We start from the raw sequence: 13,501 nt of genomic DNA on the forward strand, positions 1-13,501 counted from the left end.
AAGTACGAAGACAGATGAAGAGCTTTTGCTGTAACGTTCCAGGAAGATTTCTTCTGGTTCTTGTTCTGAAGGAAGATGATTTCATTGCCTTGTCTCACAGGTGATGGGACATGAACTGCACACAGTCTGTGCTCTGTGCAGTTCAGAGGCTAGAAGACAAAAGTTTTTCAGTGTCTTCTGGTTGTAAGGGCACCTGGAAGCCTTGTGTAAGTTCTCTCTGGAGCAGTTACTAGTGGTTCATTCTTCATCCCAAGAATCGCCGCGTGTTGCGGCTTCACTCCTTCAAAACCCTGATATTTCTGCTAGACTGCAGCAGATGAGACTGATGGCAGAGCAGAGCTGAGGGAAGTCTCTTCGGCCCAAGTGCGTGGCTTGAAGTTCTCTTTGTGTACAAATATAGGAAACTTAACCAGGCCTCAAAGCTCTGACTTGGTTATGTCTGTCATTTAACACAACAAGTTCTTTTGGCACCTTAGCAGCCTCACTCTTTTACTGGAACTGCCAGCATACTTGAAGTTAGATGATTTCTGTAGGGCTTTACTGAATCACAGTATTTATCAGGACTGTCACTAAGTAACTGTCAAACTTTCTGTGTGCCTGAAAAATTCCACCCTTTAGATGGATGAGAGTGTGATGTCATCATAATTGCATTTTTATGTAAATCCTTGCTATAAAATAATTTTGGATTAAATGATGTGTTCCTTTCATGTTGGCAGAATATAATTTGTCTAAAATGGCAGCAGACTGTTGTATATGTGTTTCTGAAAGTTAAATATTTTGATTCATAGTTGCGATTTATTGATTTTACATTGTTACCAAATGGCATTTCAAAATCAGCTCAGAATACCATGATTCAAAATCCTGTCATCTATATGATAAAGTTACTTTCATGTAACCCACTCTGCAAATGGGATGGCACAGGACGGGAAGAGGAAGAGCTAGAAATAAGAGAGGACAAAGGCATTTTAGTGGGTAGTAGGTTTGAAAACAATCCTAATTTTAATTATATATATATATGTTCTTATGCAGGCATTACTTCTTTGCTATTAAAAAATAATAACTTCAAAATTACAAAGCTGTTTGTTATCATCTCGGCCTGGATTTATCCAAATGTACACTAGGTCACAGATTGAAGTTTTGGCTTTAAGGAAATACTCACTGGCTTAAAAAAAATAATCCTGATCCTCATTGTGCAAACATTACATGTATGTAATCCAGTCAAAGTCAGTGCAAGCACATTATTTCATGTGAACAAATGATGGCAAGACTTCTCGGTTTGGACAGAACACCTTACACAGAATTACTTTCACCAAAGCCAGAGTTCTGGCTTCATGAAGTCCTTCAACACTCCCTGATTCTGTGCTGGTGACACTTTTGACACCCTTAATTTGCTGCCCTCACATCTGTTCTAACAAGTATTGTATGACCTTAGTGTAGGTCAGAAGAAAACTTTTGGATCTGCACATGATAAAATTGAGATACATGACTTGCAAAGACAAATTGTTTGTGTGTAAACCCAGCAAATCCTTCTGGTAATGCTAGGGACTATAAAGAAGTACTTGAGTGTAAAAGACTATCCTATATTCACAGTACCATGTCGTATTTTAAAAGATGAGTCAAACAATTCCTGAATATTGTAAAAGTGAGTTTAATATGTTGTTCTCTCTTGACTTTGTCTACTGCTGTCATGTGCATCTTAATACTGAATTTTAAAAGCTCTTAAATTACGAACAAGCTACTATATCTCCAATAGCCATGTATCTGCAATACACAAATGTGTTTTTCTTATTTCTTCCTTTTTGTTTCTCTTTCTCCCACAAGGAAAATGTTTTTCTCCACTGAAGGACTGTATTTAAACAGAAGGACTGCTTACAGCGCACAAGAAAAGTATTGTGTTTTGGATGTATATAGATACAAACATGAATATAAATAATTGAGTCTATCACCCTATTTTCCTGGTGCATATATTAGTTCAGCCTTGCTCTCTGGCTTGTGGTACAATGGTACCTTCCTCCTGGCATAGAAAAGAAGCTCATTACATTTTGAGCAGCAGAAAATAGTGGCACATCATGAAGCAGTAGCATCTGGTATACTCAGTCTCAATCAGTGCACGCCAAAGGAATACTGTGTGCTGCTAGTATGTCTGATAGCCTTTAATGTTTAATAGGTTTTCTTAGTACAGTACTGCTGCCTTTCACTTTCTTTGACTGCACTGTCCAATTATCATATGTCCTTGTATGTACAACATTCTTTCACAAAGAGAGATACATACACAGTAATCTCATTTCATATGCAACATAAGTTTCCCAGGCTATTGGAATTTCTGTATGTTGTGTGTCTCATCCTTTGATTACAGATATTTTCCTTATAGTTATTTGGGGACACAAAGGTTCAGAAAACTCTCAGAAATAAACTGAGGTGTGTATGTGGGTACGGAATACCTTCTGAGGGGCCTCTTAACCTTCTTGTTAGTGGGAATAGAACTTCTTATTAGTAAAATGCAAAGTCTTTTATACAAGTGATACCAAGATATGCTTATTCTCACACTCAAAGCTAACGTTGGCTAACAGTTAATTGTTAGAACAGGTAGTAGCTGACTTAAGGTTTCCTTTGTATACATCTGTCTGGACCAAATGCAGTGGCAGCTGCAAGAGCCTGAGAGCTGCGGCTCTAAGGAAGCCCTGGAGTGACTTTGTTGTGAATCCCAGTGAGATATAAGAAAACCTGTTTGTTTTAATGGAGTTCATTCCCATACAAAATTGTAGCATGCTGAATAGTATTGTCTGTGTCTTATCTAGTTGTAATTCAAACTTAGGAGGCTGGGTTCCTGTAACTCTACTGGCCATAGCTGTAAATGGAATTCCACTAAAAATAAAGACAAGCTCAATTTATGTACTTAAGGAGGGGAGTCTAATAAGGTTTCTTTGAACCCAAATATGCTCAGTCCAGATTTTAGACTTTTTCTTCGTACTTTGTTAATTCCATTGTGTCAATGGTACTGCTACAACTTTTTTTTTCTTATTGCTCCAAATTTTTTTGCAAAGAAATGTTATGCTTGGCAAAGAATTTTCATACACACAACTCTTAATTTCTAGATGTTTTCATGTCAAATAGTTATTTAAGTAAAAATATAAAAACTCTTGGAAGACTTCAGTTAAATGACAGAAGTGATTTTTAGGAAACCCAAAAGACAGAGCTGTAGCCTTTGAGAGTTCTTGGCCTTTACTTTGCAGGATCTGAAAAGCAAGCTCTCCTATCTGTATCTCAGTACTTTTATGTTTTCTTTCCAAGGAAAAGGGAGTTGGATGCAGGCCTGACTTAAGTCTCATGGGGATAGTGTTCTGTACCTTAAATTACAGTCAGATTTCTTTCAGTTCAGATGAAGTTTTCAGCCTAAAATTGGTAAGAAGCCTAATTATTTGACCAGGTTACTATTTACGTAGACCACTGTATAGCAATCTGTGATTTATCCACAGTTGGCAACGTTAGCCATGAAAGGTTTTTATTTTGTGTTTGGAGCACTTTTTTAAAAATCCAACTCTGTTCATTAAATGAAAAACTAAAAGATGGTAGAGATTGCTATGGAGACAAGATGTTATATAAACTGTTCATTTTAATTCCTCAGAATGTAAAAATAGCAAAGAAGCTTGGATGTTTACAGGCTTCCAGTTGTTCAAGGTACTGAGTAACTCCACAAGAGGCAAAGCATTCTTGTGCCCTTTGGACTTTTATTGTCATGTAGCAAATTGTATCCAGGTTTTTAAATCAGTCATGTATTTGTTAGACTGGAGAGCATGGAGTAAGTAGAAATAACTAGAAAGTCTTTCTAAGTGGTCTTTAATCTGTAGACTCTTCATTATATTATTTTTTCCAGTGAGTAGAATGCCTAAGATGATCTGTTAGCTGAAGTATGCAGGATTAAAATACAGATATTCTGTGATCCGAAGACATAATAATATGGATAAAAACTGGAAAATAAGACTGTTTCACTATTATACCTTTTAAAGTGTCATGATGATGATGTTACAGATAGGACTGAGACAGTGTTTTATTTATCAGACTCCTCTCAAAGTTGTTTGTTACTGTGCCTTAGACATTATGTCTGGCCTTAAATTTAACACTTGCTGCTCTTGCTTGAAATTTACTATTATTCACTGAATTTTGAGAACAGTTAGTCAAATTGCTTTAAGGATTATAAAAATGAAGCATACAGAATTTGTTTAATGAATGTAAAGACTAAGCCTTTGTCTAATTAGAAGATTAATGAAATTGTAGGGGATCTTTACATAACTCCTGGAACACATGCAGTTGAGGTAACTATCTGCAATGCTAAATTCAAAATGGCAGCCTTGAATTGTTCTTCATACAGGATTCAAATTGGCATTCACAATTTAGTGGACAAAGAGTCATTCCTGCTTAGGTTCTGTTTATTTTGTTTCACTATTGATACTTACTTGAATGTCGATATTCAGAAAAAAGAAAAATACTTCTGGGAGGGGGCAGAAATAATATACATGTGCGGAAACATGAAAACCCCTAGGTTTTTCCTGCAAAACAGTAACAACTACTACAATGACAGCATACTCAATATATTTATTATAAACAAGGTACTAATTTTTCAGGCAAGGGATTTCATTAATCTCCTAGCTGTGCACGGAGCTATCGTACTGGACTTTGAAATTAAGCAGCACAGTCTAATTGACTCTATTACTAAAAAGAGATGTTTAGAATTATAATATATCACCTTTTAAAATACAAACATTAGTCTTAGCTGCCATGGGAAAATGTACTACATGGAATGCAGAGGTAGGGAGTTTTGTTTAATTTTGGAGGGCTGTGATTCTAGGCATATGCAGATTCTTTGTCACCTCCATAATACCTTAATGGAAAGGCAATATTTTCTAGCAGTTTTTATCTGTGCATGTGTATAACAACGGTGGGCTGGGGGGACCTTCTAGAAGCAGCATACTTCACGTGGTTTTTAATGTGAAATTAGTAACGTACATTGATTTGTTTGGATGCTTGCAGGGATTCTTCCTGACAGTGTCACCAGAAGCAGTATTAAAAGTGGCTGCTCAGGCTTCTGCGAACAACAAGATCTTCAGCTTGAATCTTTCTGCACCATTTATTAGCCAGTTCTACAAAGAGCCTATGATGAAAGTTATGCCTTATGTTGATGTCCTTTTTGGAAATGAGACGGTAAGTCTTATGGAAGTAATTGAAGTATTTATACCTCTTTCACCTAGCTGTTTGTGTCTAGGAGCCTGTTTCCTGGCTCTCTGTTATTTGGAGAGAAGGTCTGACCATGTGAAGTGTCACTAGAAAATGAAATCCATGGTCACAGGACTATTATATGTCAGTAGATGCCAAAGATGTCACTTGACCTCTTAGGGGTTTACAAATTGCTCATTCTAGTGTAGAGACACATGAACAAGTTACTCTAGGTTAAAAGAGGAAATAGCCAGCACATTGGCTGCTTTGTAATAGCTGTCCATGTTGTACATGTACGTGCATGATGTACTAACCCAGAAGTTAGTTCTCTTCTGGAAGAAAATATATGAAGCGCTACTGCCGGGGTTCTGTAACTTGTTTTGATACCCATATTGCTGCTTTTAATAGCATTTTTTGTGACAAAGACAACTCTTTGGGGAGAAGTGGGAGAACTAAGAAACAGTTAATTGGTTTAGAAGGTTCTCATTGATTTTATGGTAGATTTTATGGTCAGTCCATCTAAGGAAGGCTTATCTTTGCTATGCAACAGTTGGCAAACATTGCCTGAAATTCTGCCTGGAAGTCCATGGTAATAGACCAAATTAATTAAGATTTCCCTCATTATAGTGCTATCACTTTTTGTTTTGTTTTGTTTTTTTTTTTTTTTTTTCCCACTTCAGAAAGTGCTCTTAAATATTTATTAGTTTACTCAGCAGAAAGATCTTTACAAAAGCCTTGGAAAGCGTGACACACCTAAATGAGGTGTGGGCTTGTCTCTCAAGATAACTACATTAGTACAGGAAAATTATGGAAAAGTGACTTACTCCTGTCAGTGGTTATTCCTGATTGTGACACAGGGAGCTGCACCAGCACAAGTGAGTTTTTACACTGTTGCCCACATGTCTACCTTAGGGGCTAGCATTCATACAGATAGAGCACTTTTTTAAAAAAGAAAATAAAAATATTTTTAAAGTTAAGAAAATTACAATGTTTTTAGATGAAGTAGGATAAGGAAAACCTTTTTAACTATAGTTAATGATACAGAAGTATTTTCCAGACATTTTGCTGCTATTGCCAACTGTTACCTTTATTCTATCTTTCACAATACAGTCCTCACAAAGATGGTACTGAATATTTTGATTCAATAGCAGTATAATCTCAACAAAAAAATATTGTCAGATTTCAAAAATTAGATAATAGCAAATCTAGTCAATGTTTGGGTGGAAGGACTTCATAGAAACTTCCGGGATTAAACCTTGCTGGTCTTTTATATAAATATTACCTTATTGACCTATTATGAGAATACAGATCACAGTGGTTCATTAAGTGCTGTTTTTCAGAAGATAAAATACATGTTACTTTCTGTATATTTGCATACTTTATAAGCAATAGTCTACTATATTGGCAACATTCCAGTTTTAGAAATTATATTGAGACTACCCTAATTTCCTCTGCCATTTCAGTTTGCTATGGTATTATTGACCTGCTGTCATAAAATACTGTATAGGACTGTTGTGTGTGTTAAAGCTGAAAGACTCCCTGCATTTTCTGTGTAGTCACAAAAAAGAGTAATCACAAAATTCAAGACAAGCTCATTTTGACATGCTCTGCCTTCTAGTAGCTTCCTTTTTTTGTTGTTTTTTTTATCTCCTATATTCATTTCATCTACAAGTACATTCAGGTTTTTTTTGTGTTTATGTATGCCTTGATGGGCAATGAACCACTTCAGCTATCCAACACCAAATTTTTGCCCATTTTCTCTGAGTTCTTTTTTCTTTTCGCTACATTTTCCATCAGTTTTGCTAGTTTAGCTAAATACTAAAAGTACATAAATTAATATATAAGCAAGGCATACTAAGTGGTGTGGTTACCTTATTAGTACAAACAATACTCTTAGACACAATTTTTATTCTTCCCTATATTTATCTTCACATTATAGACCAATACAATTTTATTGTTAAGCACAGAGCTGTTTATTTTTTGAGTAATATGAAAACATCCAAGAGCAGCAAAATTCAAAACTGCTGCCATTCCTAAAGTAAAAACAATTGGCAAAGTGATTTTAAATTGAATCTTCTACTTAAAAATTTACATCTGAATGGAGATTGGTTATTTCAAGTTTCAGCCAGATGGTAATTAAAATGGGCAAGTTATAAACCTCTTGGAATAAATGTTCTAGTTTAGAATGTAAATGCCAGCATACCCTTAACTGCAGTTGAGACACTGAATGCTGTGATAACAACTCAGTACATGTATCACTTTCAGCATTAGCTCAGTGACCACTGGTGGTGTGATCATTTGTTTCAACCCCTTTTATAACTAGCCAAACATCTTGTCTTGGTTTTTTGATACTTATTAACTGTACTTCTTATAATAAATTTAGTACAGAACATTCAGAATAGCAATAATTATATGTTCATTGCTGCTAACCAATTAGGGCCATTCTGCAGTCATTATCTAGCAATACATGACTGGAGAACTTGATTATTGTCATTGCTTTTAATTTTTATTAAATTAAGTTTTTTTTAATAGTGTCATTTTGCAAATGGTTCTCAGCAATAATACCTTCCAAGCTACCATAATCACTGGATAATTAACCTGCCAGGATTAAGCACACTCTACATTGCCTCAGGATGCTTAACTCTCAAATAAGGTCAATTATCTCCTGATGATAACTGCTTTGTCACAAGTTGCTGCTTAATTCATCTGTAAAAGCTCACCTTAGAATACATATTTTACAACTCAGAGTAACTTTCAGTAACAGAATGATCAAAGGAGTGAAATTTAAAATTACATCTCTACACAGAGTTGAATGTTTCCTACACAGCAATTATACTAGGCAAGTAAAGGAGCCTAAATTTGCATATATTTCTTTCCCAGACCTCTTTCGGCTTTCCCAGTTGGGGCTAAAGCTTGATGACTCTGATATACTTGACCCATCAAAGTTATTAATGGGCACAGGAATCTGAAATCAATTTCCAGTCTTCCCAAAAGATGTGAGTTACAATGGTATCTCCTCAGGGAGGGAACTACTTCTGGGGGGAATGGTCTGAGTATTTGGGACATGCAGCTGGGTAGCAGTTTCTTTTCTATGGAGGTCTTCACAATTCAAGGGACCCTACAAAGCTTTCACATGATTCATCCCTGCATATGGCAGCCATTCACAACTCCGAGGAATATTAAGGTATTGATGTGGTAAAGATCTTCTGGGTTCTCTTCCTATGATTAGGCAGGACATTGCTGAGAAATTTTAAAATTTAGAAACTTTATAATTACAGACATGCTGAGCTCCTCATCCATTGCTTTACAACAAAAGCCATAACCAAACAATATACCTGGCAGTATACAGTGTACAGCAATCAGTAAAAGTTGAGGAGATTATGTAGAAGAGAAATTGTGGGTTTTTCTAAAGCACGAATATAATAAGGAATACTAAGATAACAATTACTCTTGGAAATTAGATCCTCTTCCTCTCTAGTGTAAAGAGCTGTTACTTCTAAACACCAAGTCTCTGAACAAATTAATTAAAGGATTGTAAGCTGAAGTTCTGCAAAGACAGATGCTTCTGCAAGCTCAACGGGAAATTGATGCTGGTGTGACAGCAAATGTGCTGAAAAGAAAGAACATTGTGTGCAAGACTTCTATGTTTTAAAAAATAGTGACAATAGCATTAGTGGTGGTTCTGGTGTTACGAATCCTGAGCTTTAAAAAGATGGGTGCCTTTCTGTGCAGTAAGATATCAAACAGGTCTTGTCATCCTTTAATCTTATAGTTACACCAAAATGGTACATTGTGCCTCCTTAATTTAAAATATTTTCAAGTGAGGTATCAAATACTAACATAAACATCCCTACAAATATATGTGGTTTGGACACAGCCTTCAAGAACCTTTATAAGCCTTTATAAGGGCAAGTCTCTTTAATGACATGGAAAATTCTCTTTAATGGCAAGGAAAAACAGTAAATCTAAAACTGATAACAGTGGTTAACATGCTCCTGCTTTTGAACTTGCAGTCAGTCTGTAGTTTTGTGCTTATTTTAACCAGGGGAGTGAGTGGAAATGCTGCTAAATTTTCTGGCATAAAACTGTGTTCAACACACTAGGATTTACACCTAAGTGACAGTTTCCAAACAAATTGGTCTATTCCCTTTCTGTAACCTATAATTCATGTTTGTAAACAACTTTCACTCCACATACTTTGATATATTGCATTAAGATATGACACTGTGGGCAACCTTCAGTCCCGTCTGCAAATTTCCTCTGCTGGATTATCCCCTGGGACCAGACTGATACCTGCAGGTTTAGGAATCTGCCCACAGCTCACAAGAATCTTGAATGAGACATAATCACTGTTGTAAGATAAATGAGCCCAGTAGCAATTCTTTTTAAACTAGTATGCATTTATAATGGCATAACTGAATGGATCTGAATTTACACCAGTGTAGTTGCTACTGTTTATAGACCTAGCAGGTAGTTTTCCACACTACCCGAATGTCCTTTCACACTGGTGAATTGTCTGAGGAAATTATTAAGAAGTAAGAGACAGGAGAAAACCAGGTGGCAGATGTAATTTGATGTGTGGAGGAAGGGAAATACAGTTTGACTTTCAGTAAATAATGAAAGGGAGCCAAACTTTTCAGTCTGTTCTTCTGTATCAGATGGGACCAAGAAGTAAGGAACATAGCAAAGAATGGCTGGTCATGCCATAAATATCACCAAATTGATGTTTCTGTTTGAAGTATTTTCAAGTAACCATTTAAAATTATTTTTGACTGTTTGAAATTATTAGTAGAAGGCAAATATTAGTTCGTATTTGAAACTAAGTATCTGAAATGAATCTGAGTATTTGAAATGAAGAGGCTTATTTCACAGTACTGCTAACTTGCATGTACGTTATGTAAAGAGCCCTTAAGAGACCTTGGTTCTTTCTTTTTAGTTTACTGGAACTGGTAGATGTTGAGGGGTTATTTTCAGTCAGCAGTTGTTTGCAAGCTATTTTCCTTATGAGTTCAACCTTTGACTTCTGCTTCCACATCTTTATTCATTTTGAATTAAGTTTTCAGAAACATTACACATCTTAAATGAAATTAAGTTGGGTGTCAGTGTTTTGCATTTCAATTTATATGCCAGTATTTTCCCTTTCGTTATGCTTTCAGAAGTTACAGAAACTTGCCCCACAGGTAAGGGTAATTATCTTCATTTCATAGGCTGAGTGAGAGACTGAGGTTTGCACAGTTCCCTGCAGGGAGTCTGCGGTTAAGTTAAAAATCGTAGTCAGCTATTCTGACCCAGTTTATTGAATACACATGGGAAAAAATTTTGTAAGGAGACATCTCATCTTCTCTTCTATTTTAACAGGTAGAGGGTTTTAAGGTCAGCTGCTGCTGGTATTTGCTTTTCTAAACTGCAGTAAACAGATAGCAATTTCTTTTTATAAATCCTACATTTAAGATTTCTGCAAAGTCTTTGTCAGGAGCCTGGGAATTAAAAATTGTAATTCTAAATGGAGGAAAAATAAATATTATTTTTCTTTGATATCTTTGTAGAATTTTGACACTTATTTCCTGGTGCAGGTGTTGTGTTTTCAATTATAGGAAAGCTATGGCATTGTAATATTGCTGCTGAATACATAGAATTAACTTTTTCAGTATTGGCATATCTAATAAATTGCGGCCAACTGAAAAATTAGAGGGTCTCTAGCACAAGGGAGGTTGATAATGTCAATGGTATGTTGTAAAGATGTGCTGCTGTGGGAAGGATGCTGAAACAGCCCAAGGCTATTTCAGCTGCAGACACTGAATCTGCTTCTCCCTTTCTCTTCTCTTTTTTTTTTTTTTAATTTTTCTTTTTTTTCCCCCTCCCTTGTGAACTGCAGTGGCTCTCTAAGATAAAATGCTTTTAAATCATTTCCCAACCTTGCAGCCGTCTTTGATAAAAGCCCTGTTATCTGAAATGATATGAATCACTGTGGAGTTAATCATACCTTATACAACAACATATTTTGTTGTGATTCATTCTGTTTCAATTAATCATCTTATTTATCTACATTGTCTCAGCTGCTGCACTGAAATTCATGAGTAATAAGCAAGTAATTATTTTAGTATAGTTTACCTAGTACATTATGAATGAAAGGAAAATTGAGAGCCAAGTATTTAAATTTATATTTAGTGATGCTTTCAGTTAATGTCTAGCTATTTAAGCAATTTAGGAATCCTATCTCAAAAATGGCTTTCTTTTTTCCCATTATGGAAAACAAGCAGGTATTTAGAAGAGAAGCTTATAGTTTCCAACAGGCTTCACTTCTTAAAACTGAAAATATTTTCTAATAGTCTCTCAGAATGCTTAGGGATATTTGTCCTTCCTTATGCTATGCAGTGTTAAGATACTTTTATGATTGTGAATACTGGAGAGACCACAGCACAAGACAGAACATGTCCTGTGAGAAGGGAAGGCAGATTTCACTGTATTTCAGCAACTTGTGTTTTGTTGACAATGATTGATAACCCTTTTCACTTTGTAGCACTTCCCAGAGCGTCTCATAACACTTCATAAACATTAAAGCTCAGAATAAACCAATAAGGTGAGTGTGTACTCTTGTCTCTGTTTTACAGGTGGACAATTGAGAGAGTTTTTTGCCCAAGGTCATACAGCAAGAGCAGAGTCAGAAACAAGTGAAATCGAGTTCTAACTTTTTTCTTCAGCTAGAGTCCTGAAATGTTGTCAGCCACTCTACATTTAGGACAAAAATCACCTGTCTGGAGGAAAAGACCTGCAGAATTCGGCATTCAGTTTTCAGTGTAATGTTAATATATGTTTCTGAAAGCCTTTTAAAGATGAACTGCATGTGCATTTTCAGTAATCAGAGTACTAGGGCAAAAATGTATAATATATAATATAATACAAATATATAAGAGCTGCAAAAATAAGAGTATGAATAAAATTGAGTTATACGGTTGATAAGACCTAGAAGAATGAAGGCAGAAGTGTTCACAAAAACTTCTTTAAATCAGTGTAAATCCAGAACAATTCAATTTCACAGAGATATTTGCAGATAACAATGCAAGTAAAATACATAGGTTTCAATAAAGATTTTGTTTTCTGGTCCAGCTAAGGCCTATTCAATGACTCCACATTTCAAGCCATCTTTGGGGCAGATACAGGCAGTTTCTGATTCAGACCATTGTTAGATCATGCTCAAGCCTTTTATGCCAACATATACTGGGGATTCTCCCCCAGTTACAGTCGTTACAGTGAATTGTAAGGCTGCAGTGCTGTGTTATCCCCATGGATAACATCTAAATGTGAGTTGATGCAAGATGCTCTGACCTGCCCTTATCACATAGTTTCATCTGACGCCTTTAGTCAGATTTGACAAGTTTATGTCCATAGCAAGAGTGAGTTCTGTGGGCTACATTACTGTTTAATCACTGAGCTAGCTGGTCCAGCTTTCCCAGGCAACACAATCACTAGAGCTGACTAGACGAGAGGGTAATACATGCTGGTACGGAGGACTTTGAAAGAGAAAGTCTGATAACGTCTCTGTTTCATCTGATCTAACCAGTCTATATTGTTCAGGTTTCCCAAGCAGTATAGCAAAGAAACATAGTTGGGGATGTTGTCTGACTAAAGATTTTATTTCTGTTGTATAGTATTTACAGCAATATAATTTTTAATCCTGACTTATATGTGCAGTCACTCAATATAATTTTATCTGCAGGTATTTAGTTGACTGTCAGTATGCATGGATAAGTTCAGGTATTAGCTGTAAAGTTCTTGGACAGAGGTTTTTATATAAAAGAGCTTGTATTTGCCTAAAGAGTATGTATTGATGCTTCCTGTGTTTATAAATTTGAGTCTGAACAAAAGGTACTTGAAAGAGAAGAAAAGCGAAGGAACGTCAGTGAGCCAGTAGTAAGTCTCTGATGATGTATTGTAGAGAGGCCTAGAGGCTGCTCTAAACTAAATTTTTAAAGAAAATATGCAATAAAATGTAATAAATGCAGGGGATAAAAGTAGATGTGTTTTCAGCCTATATGAGTCAAATGTTTTAGTAATTATTTTGGTACTGAAGCTGCTTAAATACATACAAAATGCAAATGTGTAGTTGTGCAAAAGTAAGTTGAAACTACATTAGAACAGCTTTTGATTTTTGTTTCTAAAACTGTTTTTTTTTTTTGAAAACACAATTCAGGGGGTTTGGAATGGGATTGGCAATATCTTTATTATATATTAACCTATTTTCTGTACTATTACGTAGCACTGTTTTGTTAAAACTACAGTTTTAACCTTG

General features: G+C 35.7%; 1 protein-coding gene across 4 annotated transcripts in view; it reads left to right on the forward strand.

Annotated features, from left to right (window-relative positions):
- The window catches only part of ADK (adenosine kinase), a 289,605-nt gene that overhangs the window by 203,049 nt on the left and 73,055 nt on the right, over window positions 1-13,501 (forward strand). For all 4 annotated transcript variants that reach the window (XM_032982148.2, XM_042797253.1, XM_042797148.1 and 1 more), the window contains exon 7: window positions 5,029-5,199. In XM_032982148.2, coding sequence (XP_032838039.2) covers window positions 5,029-5,199 — 171 coding nt within the window. The remainder of the gene's footprint in view (window positions 1-5,028; window positions 5,200-13,501) is intronic.

Source organism: Tyto alba, unplaced genomic scaffold (assembly GCF_018691265.1).
Source record: "Tyto alba isolate M040663 unplaced genomic scaffold, T.alba_DEE_v4.0 Super-Scaffold_1, whole genome shotgun sequence".
NCBI lineage: Eukaryota > Metazoa > Chordata > Aves > Strigiformes > Tytonidae > Tyto > Tyto alba.